Below are 18,064 nucleotides of genomic sequence, written 5' to 3'. Positions count from 1 at the left end.
GAGGAAGGAGGGATGGCAGAGAAAGCAAGAGATAACATTGCTCCATCCTGTTATATATATCCCTCTTTTCCTCTCATCTCTCCACCTCTGCATTTCACAGGTGCAGCACTAGAAAGAGGGAGAGATGGACAGAAAGGTAGAGGATGTGAGATAGAGAGGAAGATGGAGAGACAAAGAGATGGATGGAGGGAGGGATGAAATCTGGGGGGGGTAGTGCCTCGCAACATTAGCATGCTGAGAGTGTCAGCACTCTCCTCTTTTTCTCTACCTCCATCCCCATCCCTCTTTCCATCCCTCCCTCTGTCTCTTTCTCCTCACTGGCCACTGCAATTATACCATCAAAACACTCCAGCCTGAGAGCATAATAGCTTCCCCCTGTGTGTGTGTATAAGAGAGAGCGAGTGTGTGTGTGTGTGCGTGCGCGCACGTGTGTGTGTTATCATGAGAGATCAAAAGAAAGAGATGTGTGTGTGTGTATTTGTGCATAATTTAGTGGCATACATGGTGCATTACATGTGCATGTATGACATGAAGGGCAGCTGTTGGTGTGTGAGTGTTTATGCCAAAAACTGGATTTGCGGCGTGTGTGGGTGCATATGAGAGAGAGAGAGAGTGTGTGTGTGTGTGTGTGTGTGTGTGTGTGTGTGTATCCTTTGAGTCCTACCGGCTAGAAAAACTGCTTCTCCAACCTCTGACCAAACACTCTCTTAAACGCACACTAAGAGACCCACTTTACATGTGTGTGTCTAGTGAGTTTCTATTCACGCTCACTCACACACACTCACACTAATGGATGCACACAGGCATACAGTCATGGCTTTGAGACTCAAACCGTTATGACCTACATGCCCAGTGGGTCATCATTAAGCCAAACAGCACACTCTGACACCTTCGGATGTCCACACACACACACTCTCTCTCTCTCTTGCGCTCTCACTGTTTTTGTTTTTGTTCCCTCAGCTTCCTCTATCCCTCTCTCCTTCTGTACTCTCGGTCTTCCTTTTTCTCTCATTCTCTAACACACACACACACACACACACAATACCCCCTCTTTGAGCTTGTTATCCCTCTCTGTCCGTTCGTTTCTCTCTGTCACCTTGCCCTGAGCTATTTGAGTACACTTCTCTCTCTTTCGCACACACATAAACACACTCATTCCCTTTCTGTCTGTCTCACCCTCATGCTTTGTTCCAACCTGTCTCTCTCTTTCTGTTACTGTCAGTCTTGACATACAGTATGTTATCTGTCTCTCAGTGTCTGTTTCACTTTAACTCAGGGCCTGGTCGTTAGGTGAACAGTATCACCAAAAGCTTCTTAATACAACTGGATACAATTAAGTAAATCAACACCTGATGCAGTTTGAATCCACCAATTTTACACGTGAAGTTCAGTTTACTCATCACAAGGAGTACTACAGTACACAGCCTGTGAAAACAGTTGAATAATATCTTCTGTGGCTCTGGTAGGAGCTGGCCAAAGTCAGAAAAAATAACCCAGATGATGTCATAGTGATGTCATCAGGGTTATTTTGGCTAAGGTGTGAGATATACGTTTAAACAGGAAACCTGTATTGCAAACTAGCAGTGTGGGGTTTGAATTAAGAGGGCATTTAGAGAGGCATAAGAAGGGTCCACTGATATTATTGCGTAGTGAAACAATCACTTTAAAAATGATACTATATCCAGACACTTAATCCAAGAACTTGATCAAATAATAATGTAATTCAGGATGGATCTCAAAGATAAAGGAGATTTCCATATGTTTATGGTTGAACATTTAACCCAAAATGTACACTAGTAATCTGAGGTGGACAACAAAGAAAAATACATAAAGTAAAAAACATAGAAAAACATTACAACAATAAGTAGATTTTCTTTTTTTGGCCTCGGGGGCAACAAAACAAGCTCCAACACGTAATTGACATATTATCACCTTATAAAGCTGTTATGGCTAATGTCTTAGCAAGTGTATTTACACATCCAGCAGACAAAGCAACATTAAAATTCATTTGGACGTCTGTGTTTCTGGCAAACTGACAAATGTATGAACAATATTCACTCTCCTTTTAGCTATGTTTTGGTCTCCATCAACTCCTGAAGGAAATATGTGTCTCTTTAGCTACTAAATGCTCCAGTGCGTTCACCAGCTAGTCGCTAACTGTGTCTGTCAGCTGTTTGGTGCTGGGCAGGCGGTGTACAGTGGGTTTATCAGAGCTTTTTCGCTGAAATCAGCTGCCTGCTGCGTTTGGGAATGAGAGTGGAGTTTGCGAGCAGTGAGCTTAAAGAGGCTAAAATGCGCTGTAGAGCTGAGGGGAACTACAGAGTTGATGATAATTCTCTGTGGGTTTGACACTATGAGTGACCCCTTTCACATTACTCATAGTCATTTGACCCATTCTTAATATAAAAATGTTGATTAATGCAGCTTTAATTAGGTCTTTATACCTCACATACTCATCCACTTTATAGTATGGTTCTGTTATTTCCTCCTTATTATGGCTGTCTCTCTCCCTTCCTATCCCTCTTTCTGCTTCTCTCTGCTCCCTGCTTTTTCTACCCTCTCTTTCCCCCTCCCCCTCATTCCCTCTTTCTCCCCCATCACTCTCTCCCTGTAAGTAAATCAATGAACATACACTTTATGCCATCTATTGATCCTTTCATATCTATCTGTCCTCACACCCTCCTGTTCTTGCCCTCTCTATTTCTCTCAGTTTTTCACTCTACTCTTTCCCCCATCCTTTTTCTCACCCCTCTCCACCCCCTTTGAATTTATAATATCTCTCTTCCCTCTTTCTCTTTCTCTCTCTCTCTGTCAGTCCCTTTCTCTTTATATCTCTCGCTCTGGGACGTCCTATTTATATGGCTGGCACCTTCATGCTTGTACTGAAGTGTGTGTATGAGTGTGTGTGTGTGTCTGTGTGTGCGTGAGTGAGAGAGAGTGTCTGATGTTGGTCTAAGTGGTTAACATAATATGAGCCCACAGAGAGATGAAGTTCCCGCACTCACGCACACACTTGCGCACAATTTTAGGCTTTTTGGTTGGCTTTTCTGTGAACAATTTGTGCTTTTTAGTATTCTCTAGCTTGTGCAGCAGATCCATGTATTATCTATCAATTGCTTTCTCCCACTCTGCCACTCTGTCCAAATACACTCACACAAACACACACCTTTGTGGTTCAACCACCTTCCTAGAATAACAAAACCCTGGTATTATCTTTTGTTATTTATTATTGCAGATGGAGCCATCATTTCATGACATGGCTGTCTCTCGCCCTCTTCCCTCTGCATATGTTTTTATTTATTCAGACCTCTCTCACTTTCTCTCTTTCCTGCCCTCTCCTCCTCTCTGCATGTTTATGTTTATTCAAACACATCTCCCTCTTTTTCTCTCCTCTCTTTCTCTCCCTCTGTACCCATGTGTCCAGCTTTTGTTACCAGCCTCGTTTCCATAACAACTGAGACCTTTCAGTCAGCGCCTAACCATTTTTAATCAGAAGTAGATGAGACAGAGATGAGATGAGACAGGGGTGGGGTGGGGGTGGGGGTGGGGGGTGAATGGGGAAGGAGAAGGTTACTCAGGTGATGCTTTGGATGGATGACAAAACAAATGATCCTCAAAAAGACATAACAAGAGGATCAGAATAAACTGAGGAATGGAAACTGGCCCTGTGGACAGTTTGGAAGCGGGTTTAGATGGGCAACATTCCCAGCAACAGGTAACAAAGTGCTGCTCAAGGTCAGGCATAAATGTTTTCCTCGAATCCAAATGGACCAAATGATTAAAGCAACAAGGTTGCGGAGAATCATTACAGGTAGTTTAAATAAGACTTCATTAAAAATGTTACGGTGCACCTGAAAGGCTGTGACGAACAGGGTATTTTTCCTCTGCTGCTTCAAAATATGGTCCATTTACTCTCACAATGAACTCTGCCATAGATTGCTGTTTACCTTCATATTGTGGTCATCAAGGGGGTTACTCCAACATTATGGTTATATTTTAATATTAACAAACCTTTAGATACGCCACTACAGACTATATTTTAAATATGTGTTATTTTAGTTAAAGTCATCAAAAGCTATGTTTAAATTTGATGGTAGCTCATATACCACATAATCTTTGCACTCATAATTTCACAAAATATTCAATTTCCATCACATTTAATTTAACGTGTTACTTGTTGTTAACATATAGGCTATTTTGGAATCAGATTAGGTCTACTGTAATTCTAATAGATTAGACCTGTTACCTTATTTTTGAATAAATATTGTTTATACTCAGTGAAAATTTATAAAGCTGACATTGTAACAAACTGCATGAAGGAAATGTGCTGGTTTCTGTGTTTGGTTTCATAGAAAATTCCTGTGGTGAGATAAAACTGTTAATGAATGACCACCTGACTTTCACTGGTGAATATAACCTTTACAGTAGGTGAGAATATGCTGCTAAAAGGCTGTGACTCCAATGCAGCTTCAGCATTACAGACTTTGTTTGGTAGACTTACCATCTGCATAGCCTATCTGTGGGTGTCTGTGTGGCGAACAAGTAGCCTAGCTATCTGCAACAAACTGTTGCTATAATGAATTATCAAAAAAAGGTAATTGCATTAATTTGAAATCAGTTAGCATTACTTTTGACTATTTAAACCAGCATCTTTTGTGTGTATGTGTGTTTGTGTGTATGCGCGCGCGCACCTACTGGGGGTCATGCCAACATGGGAGGGACCGGACCGTCAAGTGGCCAGCTCTCGAGCCCACCCGCCCACCGCGCGCCACTCCACACCGGGAGCAGAGCGTGAGGATGATGCCAGCTAGAGATAGATGGATTGACGAGGGAGGAAAAAAACCTGCACAGTGACACAACTAGAGTAAAGAGGAGGCGGTTGATGAGTGAGAGCAAAACTGAGAGTTACGGAACAAAGGACAAAAAAAGAGGGAAGGGGAACGGGAAATAGCCGGAAACCCGCTGCTGGCTGGTTCCTTTCTGCCCGCACCAATGTCCGAGGCGCGCCCGGTGCCTGCTGAAGACTGTCGACCGAAGCATAGCGCACAGGAGCGGCCACTGGAGTGGAAAGCTTCGGGGAACGAACACCGCTGGAGCGCTTCTCTGTGACTGAGAGTGAGTAAATTTTTTAAACTTCAAACACAACATAATGTTTGAAATTTTCCACGTTCAATAAGCTACAGGGTCAGTGTCTGTTCAGCTGGTCTCTCTGTGTGTGTTTATTTTTTCTTTCATACTGCGACATTAGTCCACCGCTGCCAATTAGTCACAGGACGCACCACGGGCGCGCGCACACACAAACTGACAGCTCGTGCGTCAGAATGTCCAAAGCGGATTCCTCTCGCGTGGCAGAACCGGCAGACGTTGCCACACGGAGGCTTCAAACATTATATAAATTATTCAAAGTAATATTATTTCCACCATAGATAGATAGATGGCTAGCTAGACAGCTAGCTAGCTAGATAGTTGAAACATTAAATAAACAATATGACAAAATATAATTTTAAAAAACATGTAAAACAAAGGTATATAGGTAGCTTGTGTATGTATGATAAGTCCAGACAAATCAAAACAAAAATAACTGACCCATTGCCTCCTAATGAAATCTATTTGAAATACTGTATATTTGAGATATTATTGAAACACAGAGCCTACTTATGTAATGACAGCCTGCTATAAATCAGCAGTTAAGGTTAATATTTATACATTATTTATACCAATACAGTTTGGCCACAAAAATATATTTTTGAATAAATGTCAGCTGCATATAGTCCTGCAAGTCCAATATTTGAGACATAGAGGGGTAACCTGTTGGCCTATGTGATTTTTTCCTATTAACACATAGACACCCAAATTAGAATTTCCAAATATATTTTACTGACATACATTATTTAATACCAGTGAGTTGTGTGTGCTTTATTCAGTGTGCGTTTCCTCTCTTGTCAGTTTTCCCAATGACAGCTACAGCAGTCCAAGAGTACCATTCTTAAGTCTAATCTAGTGGTTAATAGCTTTCATTTTCATTGCTTAGTGTTCATATTTTGCGCAGCTTTCCGCTGGCTTTGAAAAGCTAATCTGTCCCTGATATAAGCGCATTGGCTTGCTTGCCATCTGGGCTGTATTATAGTAGAGAGGAGAGGGCATTTGAATAATTGATATTTAGCTATTTATAGTAGGATTATTTTCTTCATGTTGCACAGGGGACCTATGCACTGGCTGATCTATCTATCTATCTATCTATCTATCTATCTATCTATCTATCTATCTATCTATCTATCTATCTATCTATCTATCTATCTATCTATCTTTGTAATCAAGTAGCTCAGTCGGCCTAAAATTTAAAATACTGCATGTTCACATTTTCTGTATTTTTGACTACCTACTCTACCTCTTTTTGTCTGTCCTTCTGTCCATGTATCATCCATCCATCTTTCTGTTTGGTGAGTGGTAGTGTATCCATCTGAAGTGGATTAGGGGTGTTATCAAAGCTAAGTAGGACGACTGTTCACACACACTCTCGCATATGCACACACACACACGCACACACACATAGACACATACATACATGCTACTCTCACTCTATTTCACTCCCCAAGGACCATTGACCATTGTTAGCCCTCTCTCAAGCCTCTTTCGCTTTTGTGTGAATGTGTATGTGTGTGTGTGTGTGTGTGTGTGAGTGTGTTTGACGGTAAACACTCTGATCAAACAGTGCTTAACAAGCTGCCTGAACTGATAACAGAGAGAGGAGAGGAAACGAGGATGAGAGAGGAATAGAGAGGAAGGAAAAAGGGGAAAGAGGTGTCAGGAGGGAGAGGAGGTTACATGCTGAAAAGAAAGCATGGGGATGTGTGTTTTTGATCTTGATTAAATAGTGAGATGTACTGTTATTCATCAGCCTAGCATTCTCTGTTCTACTTTTTACAAGCCGTTCCAGGTGGGAGACCATGCAGAATTTGGTTTAAAAATGACCTACTGTCAAGTATCCAAATTTTCCAGGTATAAAAAATATTTTCCAGTAAAAATGCTCAGTAATATTTTAGCACTAATTTGTTATTGTGCTCCATGCCAACATCCATGTCCAAACATCTCCCTCCATATTGTCACATATATTTTTATGATGTTTGTGCTTTGTGACAGCACACAGTTGAGAGAAAGATAGTGACAAAGAGATTTGTGACAAAGATCATGAGCCAGATGTTAACCTACTGCACCACCAACACGTAGTCTGGTCCCCAGTCTGTTGACCTGCATTGACACCCTCTTTCTTTCTGTCTTCCACCGGGTTTTGGTCAGTTCTGCAGTGTGCTGTTTCCTTCTATGACATGTTAGAACGCCATAGAGGAGAATATCAACCCTTTGAATAACTATTAGGACCACCTGGGAATTCATCGTCTCTGTGCTTATCTAAACTTACTCTCTTCAACACCGTCACAATGTATGCTTATGTTTTGCAGCTCTATGCAAGGACATTGCAGCTCATTCGTATTACTATTAAAGTGGAAGTGGCTGTGACCTGTTTTGCTGCCCAGGTAAGCAGAAGTCATGTGGCAGTCACATCATGCGCATCTATTCATTTGTCAACATGGTGTAGTCACCAATGCCATACAGACACATAAGTGATGGATAACATGGCCCTTAAGTGCACTTAGGTATTAAAACCAACTTCAATGGTCAGTTCACTCAAATTACAAAAGAGACATATTTTCATACTCAACTCTTTAGTGGTATCTGGCAGATACTTTTTGTTTTGTTTTTTTCCCCAGAATTTGAGATTTCTGCATTTACTCCAATACAGTGGAGGTCAATGGAGTGAATCTCAGAGTTTTGCTGCCAGAACACACTATCGACAGTTTTCATAGGGACTATTTCTTCTCTGTAGACTGGTTCTCATAAAAAAAAACCAACTTCAGCGAGGTCTATGGATTATCCAGAATAACAAGGACAATGTTTGTGGAATGATATATTGCCACTGATTTTTTAAAAGTCATTTTTTAGAGCTTTGAGTATCACAAACAAAATTACCTCCATTGTATAGGGACACAGTACATGTCAACACTTCGGCAAATAAAACCAAAACTCTCTGCATGATAGAATTATAGGTATAAATGAGAAAATATATCTATTTTTTGTCGTTTGGGTGAAGTGTACTTAAATGTAGGACCCTTGAACCTAGCTAAATCAATGTGGTGTCTGGTCTCGCTCTGGTCCACTCGCTTCTTATGCAAAACAACAAAAACCTCAGCAACAACAGCAATTCTGTATTTCTCTGTCTCTCTCTCCAGTGATGGATTCCCCCACAGATCTTTTCGATGACTCTGCTTCCCAGATACACGCTTTCGCTCCCACTCACAGGTCTACAGAGCTCCCTGGAGTTCATTCTCAGCCCAGTGCAGGTCGCCCTCCTCCTGCCTTTAGACCCCCTGGCTTCCCCCTCATCCACCACCTCCTCCAGCCAGGTGGAGCCCCCAGGAGGATTGGAGGGCAACTCAACACAAACCTGAGCGCACACAAACACCAGGAAGACAGAGGAGAGAGGGATGGACAGGTGGAGCAAGGGATGGAAGGAGGAGAAGAAGGAGTGATGGAGGGAGAGGACAGCTTGTTGGGGGTTAAGAAGAGGCACAGTGATGCCGCCCTCGCGGCCGAGTGGAGTCAAGTGAAGAGGATGAAGCTGGAGAGCCGACCAAGAGATGGAGAGACAGAGGAGGGAGGCAGGAGGCGCGAGGGAGGGAGGGAGGGGAAGAGAAGAGAGAGGGAGGAGCTGAAGGAACAGCTGGAGGACGCAAGAGAGAGATTGCAGGCCCTGCAGGAGAAAGTATGGAGGGCCTTTGGGGAAAAGCACATGACAGAGGAGGAGAAGAAAAGGAGGCACAGAAACAGAGGAGGAGATGGAGGAGAAGCAGATGTAGGGATGATGGAGGAGGAGGACATTACAGAAGGGCTGTATGATGAAGAGGACACTGATGGGGGAGAGATAGAAAAGGAAACTTTCTCCCTTCTCTCTGTTTCCCCCTTTGACAACTTCCACAAACGGAGAGAAGAGAGGCAAAAAGACAGAGAAGGGAGGATAGAGAGAGGAAGAGGAGGAGGGTTGCACTTGGAGGGCGTGATGGAGGGAGCGGGGTTGTGGTTGGATTGCGGAGGGCTGGTAAGAGGAGACTGGCATGGAGGGATAGAAGACGAGGGCGAGGAGGGAGGGCAGAAGTTTGCTCAGGCGCTGAAGCTGGAGTTGGGCAGCGCTGTGGCACGAGTCATCGACCGAGTTCTCCGCCTTTATACCGAGATGACAGATTTCACTCCTTCCTCTCCTCCTGCCGCCATCTCTTTCCTCCCGTCTGACGCAGGAAACGATGGAGGGAGGGAGAGGGGAGTGTGGATGGGACTGTTAACGAGTGGAAGAGTGGAGGAAAAAAGCAGAGGTAAGGAGGAAAAGACAGGGGCGCAGGATGGAGAAAGAGAGAAGCAGCTCCAGAAAATGAGCAACGGGAGCGCCCTGCCTCCAGGACAGCCTCATCGCGCTGAACCATCAGATCTGACGATGCCATTGGCCGTTCAAAGGTCACCTGACATACGAAAAGCCCACACACTCCTCGGCCCACCTCTCTCTGCTCACCTAAATCCCTCTCATCCGAACATCTCCCTTCATCACCCTTCTCTATCTCGCCCTCCTCCTCTTTCTCATCCTCCCCTCTTGCATCCAGCCTCACAACCCAAGGACCCCTCCTCCTCCTCCTTCCACCCATCCTCATCCTCCTCCTCTTCTTCCTCATCTTCCTTTCCCGCGCCTCCTCCTCCCCCTCCTCCTCCCCCTCCCCCTCCCCCCCTCTCTCTCCCCCTTCTCCACTACTCCATGCAGCAGCTCTTCTCTCGCTCTCTTCACCACCCTCAGCTCCCCCACCTCACCCCGTCCCGCAAGGACTATTTGAACTCCGACCCTTTCTTGGAGTTCTCGTCTCACCCCTCTTTCCCACCTCTCCCCTTGCTCGGTCACCTGGACCCTTCCCTTGCACGCCACGCTCACGGGGGCAGAGAGAGGGAGAGAGGGATGAGGGGAGATGGGGGGATGAGAGGAGGGATGGACGGAGGAGAGCTCTACCTGACAGCTGGGGGAATATCCTTTTGTCAGCAAGGGGGGAGGAATGAGGGAGGGGCATATGTGTTTGTTTATGAGTGTGTGTAAAAGGACATATGTATCTCCTTAACTGGCCTCATGAATACACCCAGGAGGGCTTGTCTCCCTGCCACCTGAAGAAAGCCAAGCTCATGTTCTTTTACGCACGCTATCCCAGCTCCAATACACTCAAGACTTACTTCCCTGATGTCAAGGTGTGTGTACCCCATCACAGTGCTAGTTCACGATTTTGTCCTTTACTGAACAACATTGAATCCAAAGCCATGGTTTCACTATTGCAAAAGGCTAGTCATTCGTCTTGGTTCACTATGCTAGGGTTAAGGGGAGGCCTGTGGCTATAGCCATTTTTAATAGAGCGTGACTGATACAGGTTTTTTTGACAATAAAATAATGACATATTCATGTTTTTACACAAGTGACATTAACATTATCATGACCAACAATTTGGTCATTTAAGAGTTATGACAAAAATATACTCATTTTACAATATTTTACAGTTAAACAATATACTATACTGTTGAGTGGTTTCATTTACTGCAATGCATTGTTTTTTTAATATGATTATAGTCTTAAAATCTTCATCTGCAAAGTAACAAGTGACTTTAGCTAATGAAGTGGAGTAAAAAAGTACATTTCCCTCTGAAATGTAATGAAGTAAAAGTAGCATAAAACTTAAATACTCAAATCAAGTATCTCAGAACTCTACTTCCCACCAGCAGTGGTAGCTCTCTCATATTAAGTGATAGTTTGGAAGATGTTTTTCAAAGATTCAGTGGTGTTAATGTATACTGTCTTTCTGTGGCCTTTGAGTTGTGTTGTCATTATTACATTATGAAATCACAAACTGCTAACACTCAATGCTCAAAATCAACGTGGCCCGTACGGGGATCGAACCCGCGACCTTGGCGTTATTAGCACCACGCTCTAACCAACTGAGCTAACCGGCCTTATTTACTGGGTTTCAGATGAGCTTTTAGTCGGGAGTCGTAATGTTACTGTCAGTTACTGTCCGATTAACCACAGTAAGGATTGTTTCCACATTTTATTTTTTTATTTTATGGAAAGGATCACTCTAATTATGTCATTAAAGAGCTATGATGAAAATATACTGAGGGAGGAAATTCTACAGTTAAAGAGTAACCTTTACTATTAGAAATAACAGCAACTGTACAACATTTTGAACAGTTAACTTACTGGAAATACAATCATTATAAACAACAAATTACAAACGACAAACACAGCAAAAACTGTCACAATCCGAAAGTTGTTTTTATTTCTTTAACCAATTACAATCCAAATTGGGGTTCACAACCAAAGAAAGGTGTGTTGTTCTCATATATTATTATATTAATATGTGAGTAATAACATTTTAAATTATGAATCACCAAAACACATTTACTCTTTCTTTGAGCTGTCAGGTTTTTATTTATATAATTATTAATGCTAAATGAAATCATCTAATAAGCAGCCCTCTCTTGCTGTCCTCACCTGTTCACTTCCTGTCCTGCTGTTTTCCTGTCCACTGTCTAGTTTAATCGCTGTGTGACCTCCCAGATGATTAAATGGTTCAGTAACTTCAGAGAGTTCTTCTACATCCAGATGGAGCGCTTTGCACGACAGGCTGTCCGCGAGGCTCTCACCCGGTCGGTTTGAGTTGGCACTGGTTCATGTTAAACTCATTTGCTGCAAAACTTCCATTGTTTGACTGGGTTTTATAGGAGCTAGCATGTTGGCATTTTCACAGAGGAGCTGCCATTCTGTCTGATTTATGCATCAGATGTATGTGTTGTCCTGCATATTTGTAGAAAGAAAAAATTACAAATTGCAGAAAGACAAAACTTTGTTGTATCATGCTCCAGGCTTTCCTGTTTTATGCAGCATAACAGTGTGAAGCATCATGGTTTCCTCCCTGCCAGTCATTCAATTCAGTCAGTCAATTCATAATTTACATTGTATCTTATATATTTTATAAATTGTCGAAAATTTTGACTGGTTGTGAGGTAGTCATGCTTGTGGCAAAGAGATTATAGAGCATTTCTGATAATCATTTATTTTATTAAGTGTGGATTTACCACCACTACTACCACTACCACTTGGTACTTGCTACTATTTAAGACAATTTAAGTACCAGGCAGATATTGGATTTGTTTTACAACATAAGTGTGTATGTAATGTCCATTAATATTTCAGTCTGAGTGGTCAGAATTTTGCCACAGTTGTGCAACCTCAGAACTGTTCAAACAAACAAATAGCACTTTAATTCTTACTGGACATAATACAATGCCAGAAAAGATCCAGAAGGTCAATTGTCAAAAATAAATACTAGCTGAATATAAATAATACAAATAAATGTCAGCTTCAGGATAGTCAGCATGGATTTTACAGTGATTTAATTTAAATAAAAATCTGTTTGTCCATCTGTGTCACCCAGGGAAGGTGCACCTCGTCTGGGCAGAGAGAGTCAGCTGCGAGTGGGCCGTGATACAGAGCTTTATCGCATACTGAACATGCACTACAACAAAAGTAACGTCTACCAGGTAAGGAGAGTGTGTCAATATGCAGCATGTCTTTTTTCCTCTGTAGTTATAGCTTTCAACTTGCTAATTATATAACTGTATGAAGGATGATGTTGGATGCTTTAATAATTTTTTTGGATTGGGGACCTCGAGTACGATTAGCTCCAAATCTTCTGCGCACAAACATGAGAACAAGAATGACATGGCCTCGACAGGGAGGGACATGCATGTGGACTTGCGCTCTGTCTGATGGAGCGCTGTTGTATTTTCACCATGTGAAATAACTGATTTATTGTATTTTTAGGATTGTTTTGTTTATATTTTTTGTTTTTAACTAACTGCTGTGAGGACTTATTTCCACATACATACACAAAAGCTTTTTTTCTTCACTTCTATTCTGTTCATTGAATGGAAACTTAAGCTGCCTTCATTCATTCTCCCTAGGCTTGGTTGTCACTTGTCTTAAAGCATCATTATTAGTTAGTTAAATTTAAGTTAAATTATGTCTGCTTGATATGTATGTCTCTCAACTACTGTAATATACAAAGCCCATTCTTGGCAAACTGTGTAAAAAATGGAGTTGCTACACAATGAGTTGTACACGATGTGCAAATGAAGGGGCAGGAATCGCATTTGTCTCGCAGATGCCACATATATTGTATTTCCTGGGGTATGTTCTGACATGGTGAGTGGACAAACAAGCAATTTTGCCTGCTATGTGACTATAGGACAATTCTGGCTGAATAAATCATTATTGAGAAATGTTAAGCTGTTTGTGAATGTTTCAAAATCACCGTGGCCCGTACGAGGATCGATCCCGCGACCTTGGCGTTATTAGCACCACGCTCTAACCAACTGAGGTTGAAATTGTCGTAACAATAATTAAGGGATTTTATAACAAATGAGTAAATGACGTTTTAGAAATGAAACAAGTTCAAGCTAAATATTAAGACCCCTGCGTGCAATGTAATAGCATTTGAGTCCAATCAGGCATATTTACATATACATCGCGGAGTAATGAGTATTATTAGAGTTCCACCAACTCGTACTTCCTCAAAAGCAACGTGGCCCGTACGGGGATCGAACCCGCGACCTTGGCGTTATTAGCACCACGCTCTAACCAACTGAGCTAACCGGCCATGAATACAGAGTACATATGGTGTGATTCTGCAGAAATCCCCCTGGTCTGAATGGCGACGATGTAATTTTACAGTGGTAGATGTGTGGATTGCATTGACACACACGTTCTTCTGCTCAGTTTCTCATCTTAACCTACCCCTTTTCTCATTATAATATCTTGTCTTTTTCTCGATTTTAGCAAGACAGATTTATGTTATAATGACTTATTTTAACTTCACTCATTAACTTATGATAACAGATAAGTAACTATGAATAAACCCAATAAGTTACATAAACTTATGTAGGGTGTTATTATAAGGAGAAAAAAAGATTGAGTCAAAGAGAAGAGCCTATACTGGAGAAATGAAAAAGACTTGTTTACAAGTTGATTTTATTAATGATATGGTAATTGATTTTATTTCATGCTTTGAATGAGATGCGTGGAGAATCTGCTTTTATGAGCACAACTATTGAGCACAATATGGCTTTGAATACAAGATTTTAGAAAGGGGTGAGGCTGTAACGAAGAAAAGAATCTGAAGTAGTGTTATATCTTATTCACCAGCTAAAGGGGCCACAAAAGGCTGGATGGAAAGACGTCCTAGTCCTGGATTAATGTACAGTGTCTGTGTGTATTCTACAGAGGATTATTTTCCGTGTGGACAAAGCAGACCAATGGTAGAACTACATACATATTAATGGGCTTCTCTCAATCACACACACACAGTTCTATACAACAGACTACAATGTCTTCTCTAGGCTTTGACTGGATCTTTTTCTCATTATAGTAGCTGTATGAAACTTTTCATTTCATTTTCATTGTAATGACAAATTGTTCTTGTTATAATAAGATCATTTTAGTACAGCATTTATACAGCATTTTGCTTGTAGGTATAGTTTGTGTGAATTATGGTAGAGCTGACAGGGGGCACAATTTCAACCATTCAACTCTTGGGCTTTTTTATGTGAATTTGAGCTCATTTCCAAGTACGTCCAGACTTTTAAAGCCCTAATTCTGTAGACCTTGAAGTATTTTATCTTTTGACATTCAGATTTCTGTCTGCAGGTCCCAGAGAGGTTTATCGAGGTTTCGGAGGTGGCTCTGAGGGAGTTTTATTCTGCCATTTGGACTGGGAGAGACAGCGACCCCTGCTGGAAGAAAGGGATATATAAAATTATCTGTAAGCTTGACAGTCCTGTACCAGATGCCTTCAGACTGCCTGGTTGTCCTGTCGGCTGATGATCGAACCCCTTTCATCTGGTACATGTATACAAATGCACAAATGCATGCATAAAAACACAAACTTACTGAAAGTAGGGAATTTTGTTAAAGTATTCACAAACTGTACAATTCCACACTGTGAGATCTGGTATGAGGAAATCCATCCAGTTCTACAGTTTGCTTAATTCATAATTCATTCATTTTGGGGAAAAAAACAACATAATTTAAGAAAAAAGATTTTGGACATAGTATGCAGGGAAAGACACATACTTGCTTAAATAGACAGAGACACACTGGGTCAATAGTCTTGTGACTGCACTTATCGAGTAACGCCACCATACCAGACCATAGGAATTCCAAACAGTCTTCACCAGTCAGGTGACTTGTGAAATCTCATGGCTGCTACACAGGTTTGGTAAAACTGTTGTGAAACTAAGAGTCGCTGCAGCCACAGAGCTGGAATGGAAATATGCATAGTTGCTGTGCATGGTGTCTTACCGTGAGATGGCTACTGCTTCAGATTGGTTGTTAAACTTTGTGAGCATCATGCCCTGGCTACACATTATTCATTCACTTGAAAAATATAATATGCATTCCCCTGGCAGCCCCTTGTAAAGCATTGCAATTCACAAAAAGTAACATTCTATGCATCAAATGTACTGCTGACAACTGTTTACCAAGCATGGGCACTGTACAAACACATGTTTCACATGCTTTCAGACAAAGAGTCCATGCCCTGAGTACACACCAAGTTTGTCAGATTAGGTGCCCCACTGCCTTCATCATCACGTTCACTGTGAGCATACAGCTCTGAAAATTCCAGCTTCCTGACATCTTTTCAAGAAAAAGCAGTAATATTGCTGTGTAATCATTCGCAATCTTGCACAAACAGCGCCTAACTATCACACCCAAACATTTCAATGCTGCTCTCCCTCAGGGGTGTTCACAGTTTTACATTAGAGGCTTGTCAAAACATCAGATATGATTATTGTTTGCTAGGAATTAACTGTAATTGTTGCCTTGTGCGTGGGCTTCTCTGGAGTGTCAGAAGTACCTTTTTTGTTCAGTGTGGCCCACAGCTTTTTCCATTTTAGATCCAGATATTTTTCCATGGCTGTGAGGATGCTTTCCTCTTTTTTGTTTTTGCTCCAACAACAGGAGGCTGTCATGTTTGCTTCATCTGAAGTTGGTTTTTGTATCCACTAGAGAAATCAGGCTTGAAAATCTTTAAAGAAAATATGAGGACCAATTGTAATCGATATTACATAATATATTGGAACTGTTAATGGTAGGATTTAAAAAAAAAAAAGAAGTTGCCCTGGTTTTAGAGAACTGTCAGGGCAGTGGTTTCAGACAGTGGATTTCTTTTGCTTGTATATCCATTTCTTTGTTCAATATTAAATTATTATAGAGCTTTTGTACATGAAGGCACAATGTAATAAAAATGTAATTATAATTCTGCGAAAAGGGACAATATATTGAATTCAAAATAGTAAAATGAATGTTTTGTTGTTTACTTGATGTATTCTTATTGTTGAAATATTCACTTTTGTTTTTGTATTCCTTTAAATGTATTCAACTAAACTAAATAGGCCGGTTTCACAACTAGTATATATTGTCATTTGTTTCCCAAAGGTACTGCGGAAACTTTCACTCTGTTTACTGTATATCATGACTCTTTTATCTAGAAGACACTTGGGTTTCTGTTCATTAAAATGCTGGTTGACTGCTCCAGATAAAGGCCTCCTCTGGCTTAATCACAACTCGGTGAGACCGAGCCCGTATGTGAACTATTTGTGACGTGTTTGTTTTCAAGTGCATGTTTCCTAGATTTGCATTACATTTTGTATTGTAATCTCTTATGTTTCGCTCATTGCTTTTATTGGTCTCTCTTTTATATTGTACATATTGTATTCTTTAGATCCGTGCCTCATTCAAACTTTGGTGAATTTTGATGTTTAAACTTATCAGTGAATTAAAGTGATACCAGGCTTGTGTTGTGATGTCTGGATTCACACCACACACACACATACATAAAACACACACACACATAAAACACACAAGCTTTCTGGTGTTCAGGTCCTGGTAGCCAACACTAATGCCAGCATACTTTAAGCCTTTAATCTAACAACACGACCACACTAAAACACACATTCTCACTCACACTAACACTTGGATAAGTCTAGCCACCTGAGACCGCACCACACACACACACACACACACAGTTTCTCTGGTATGCTATGTATCCAATCCACAGGAGTCTTGCAGAAAAAGCTTTTTGAATAAGAAGCTGGAGAATGGGTCTTGTCACACTGGGTGTGTGTAAGCCCAGATGCATGCTCCACATAGTAGTTTTAATTTGGCATTTTGAAGGACGAGGTTGCACTAAGTCACAATAAACACAGAGCACACACATACAAAAGCAAATGTTCCCTAACTAGCTTATATTTGGACTGTCTTTGTCAACATTTAAGAATTGACCAGGTCAGATGTCAGCCATTCAAAATCAACACAATGTTCTTGCTGGTATTAGCTGCTATCTATTCATAAATTATGTTCAGATCTGTGAAGGCTTTGTGACACCAATCCAGTTTTAAGGCTGTTAATGATGCTGAAGCTTTCAAATAAAATGGTCTCTTTGAATGTTATTGTGGTCCTTACTTTGTGTGCTTCCCCCTTAGACAAATCAATCAGGGCTGTGGAATTGGGAATGCACCACAACAAGAATGCTTTTCACAGTTTTCACAGATTTTCACACTTTTCAAATGTTAAATTGAGCTTCAGTTCTATTTGTTCCTCATTAGTCTGCTGTATCCATCCATCCATTTATTACCCTCTGCTACAAATCTTACCTCTTTGGTTTTCCCCATATAACTTTTAAAGAGCTTAAATGTGTGTATACACACACACACACACACACACACACACACACACACACATATATATATATATATATATATATATATATATATATATATATACACACACCTTTATCTTATATATGTGTGAAAATGATTGTTTTACACCTCTCTAAGAATTCTCTACAGCACAAAACATCTAAAGGACTCTGCC

The 18,064-nt window shown here is 41.2% G+C and overlaps 1 protein-coding gene and 2 non-coding genes across 5 annotated transcripts; 1 reads left to right on the top strand and 2 right to left on the bottom strand.

Annotated features, from left to right (window-relative positions):
- The first annotated feature begins 4,464 nt into the window (after positions 1 to 4,464).
- prox3 (prospero homeobox 3) lies at positions 4,465 to 17,640 on the top strand. 3 transcript variants are annotated; one of them, XM_044184621.1, is made up of 7 exons: positions 4,467 to 5,115; positions 7,458 to 7,532; positions 8,286 to 10,114; positions 10,216 to 10,329; positions 11,666 to 11,778; positions 12,567 to 12,672; positions 14,837 to 17,640. In XM_044184621.1, exons 3-7 carry the CDS (start codon positions 8,288 to 8,290, stop codon positions 15,008 to 15,010), a joined length of 2,334 nt encoding a protein of 777 aa, XP_044040556.1. In that variant the 5' UTR covers positions 4,467 to 5,115; positions 7,458 to 7,532; positions 8,286 to 8,287; the 3' UTR covers positions 15,011 to 17,640. The 3 variants fall into 3 exon arrangements, with proteins under 3 accessions (XP_044040555.1, XP_044040556.1, XP_044040557.1); XM_044184620.1 differs by lacking the exon at positions 7,458 to 7,532 and having other exon boundaries at positions 4,465 to 5,115; XM_044184622.1 differs by lacking the exon at positions 7,458 to 7,532 and having other exon boundaries at positions 10,222 to 10,329.
- On the bottom strand, positions 11,009 to 11,082 carry trnai-aau. The gene has a single exon. It is a non-coding gene; the product is annotated as a tRNA-Ile (tRNA).
- On the bottom strand, positions 13,717 to 13,790 carry trnai-aau. Its single transcript has one exon. It is a non-coding gene; the product is annotated as a tRNA-Ile (tRNA).
- Positions 17,641 to 18,064: the final 424 nt, after the last annotated feature.

Source organism: Siniperca chuatsi, linkage group LG22, assembly GCF_020085105.1.
Source record: "Siniperca chuatsi isolate FFG_IHB_CAS linkage group LG22, ASM2008510v1, whole genome shotgun sequence".
Lineage (NCBI taxonomy): Eukaryota > Metazoa > Chordata > Actinopteri > Centrarchiformes > Sinipercidae > Siniperca > Siniperca chuatsi.
Note: the sequence above shows the minus strand (reverse complement) of the source record. Positions and strands in the feature narration are given on the sequence as shown.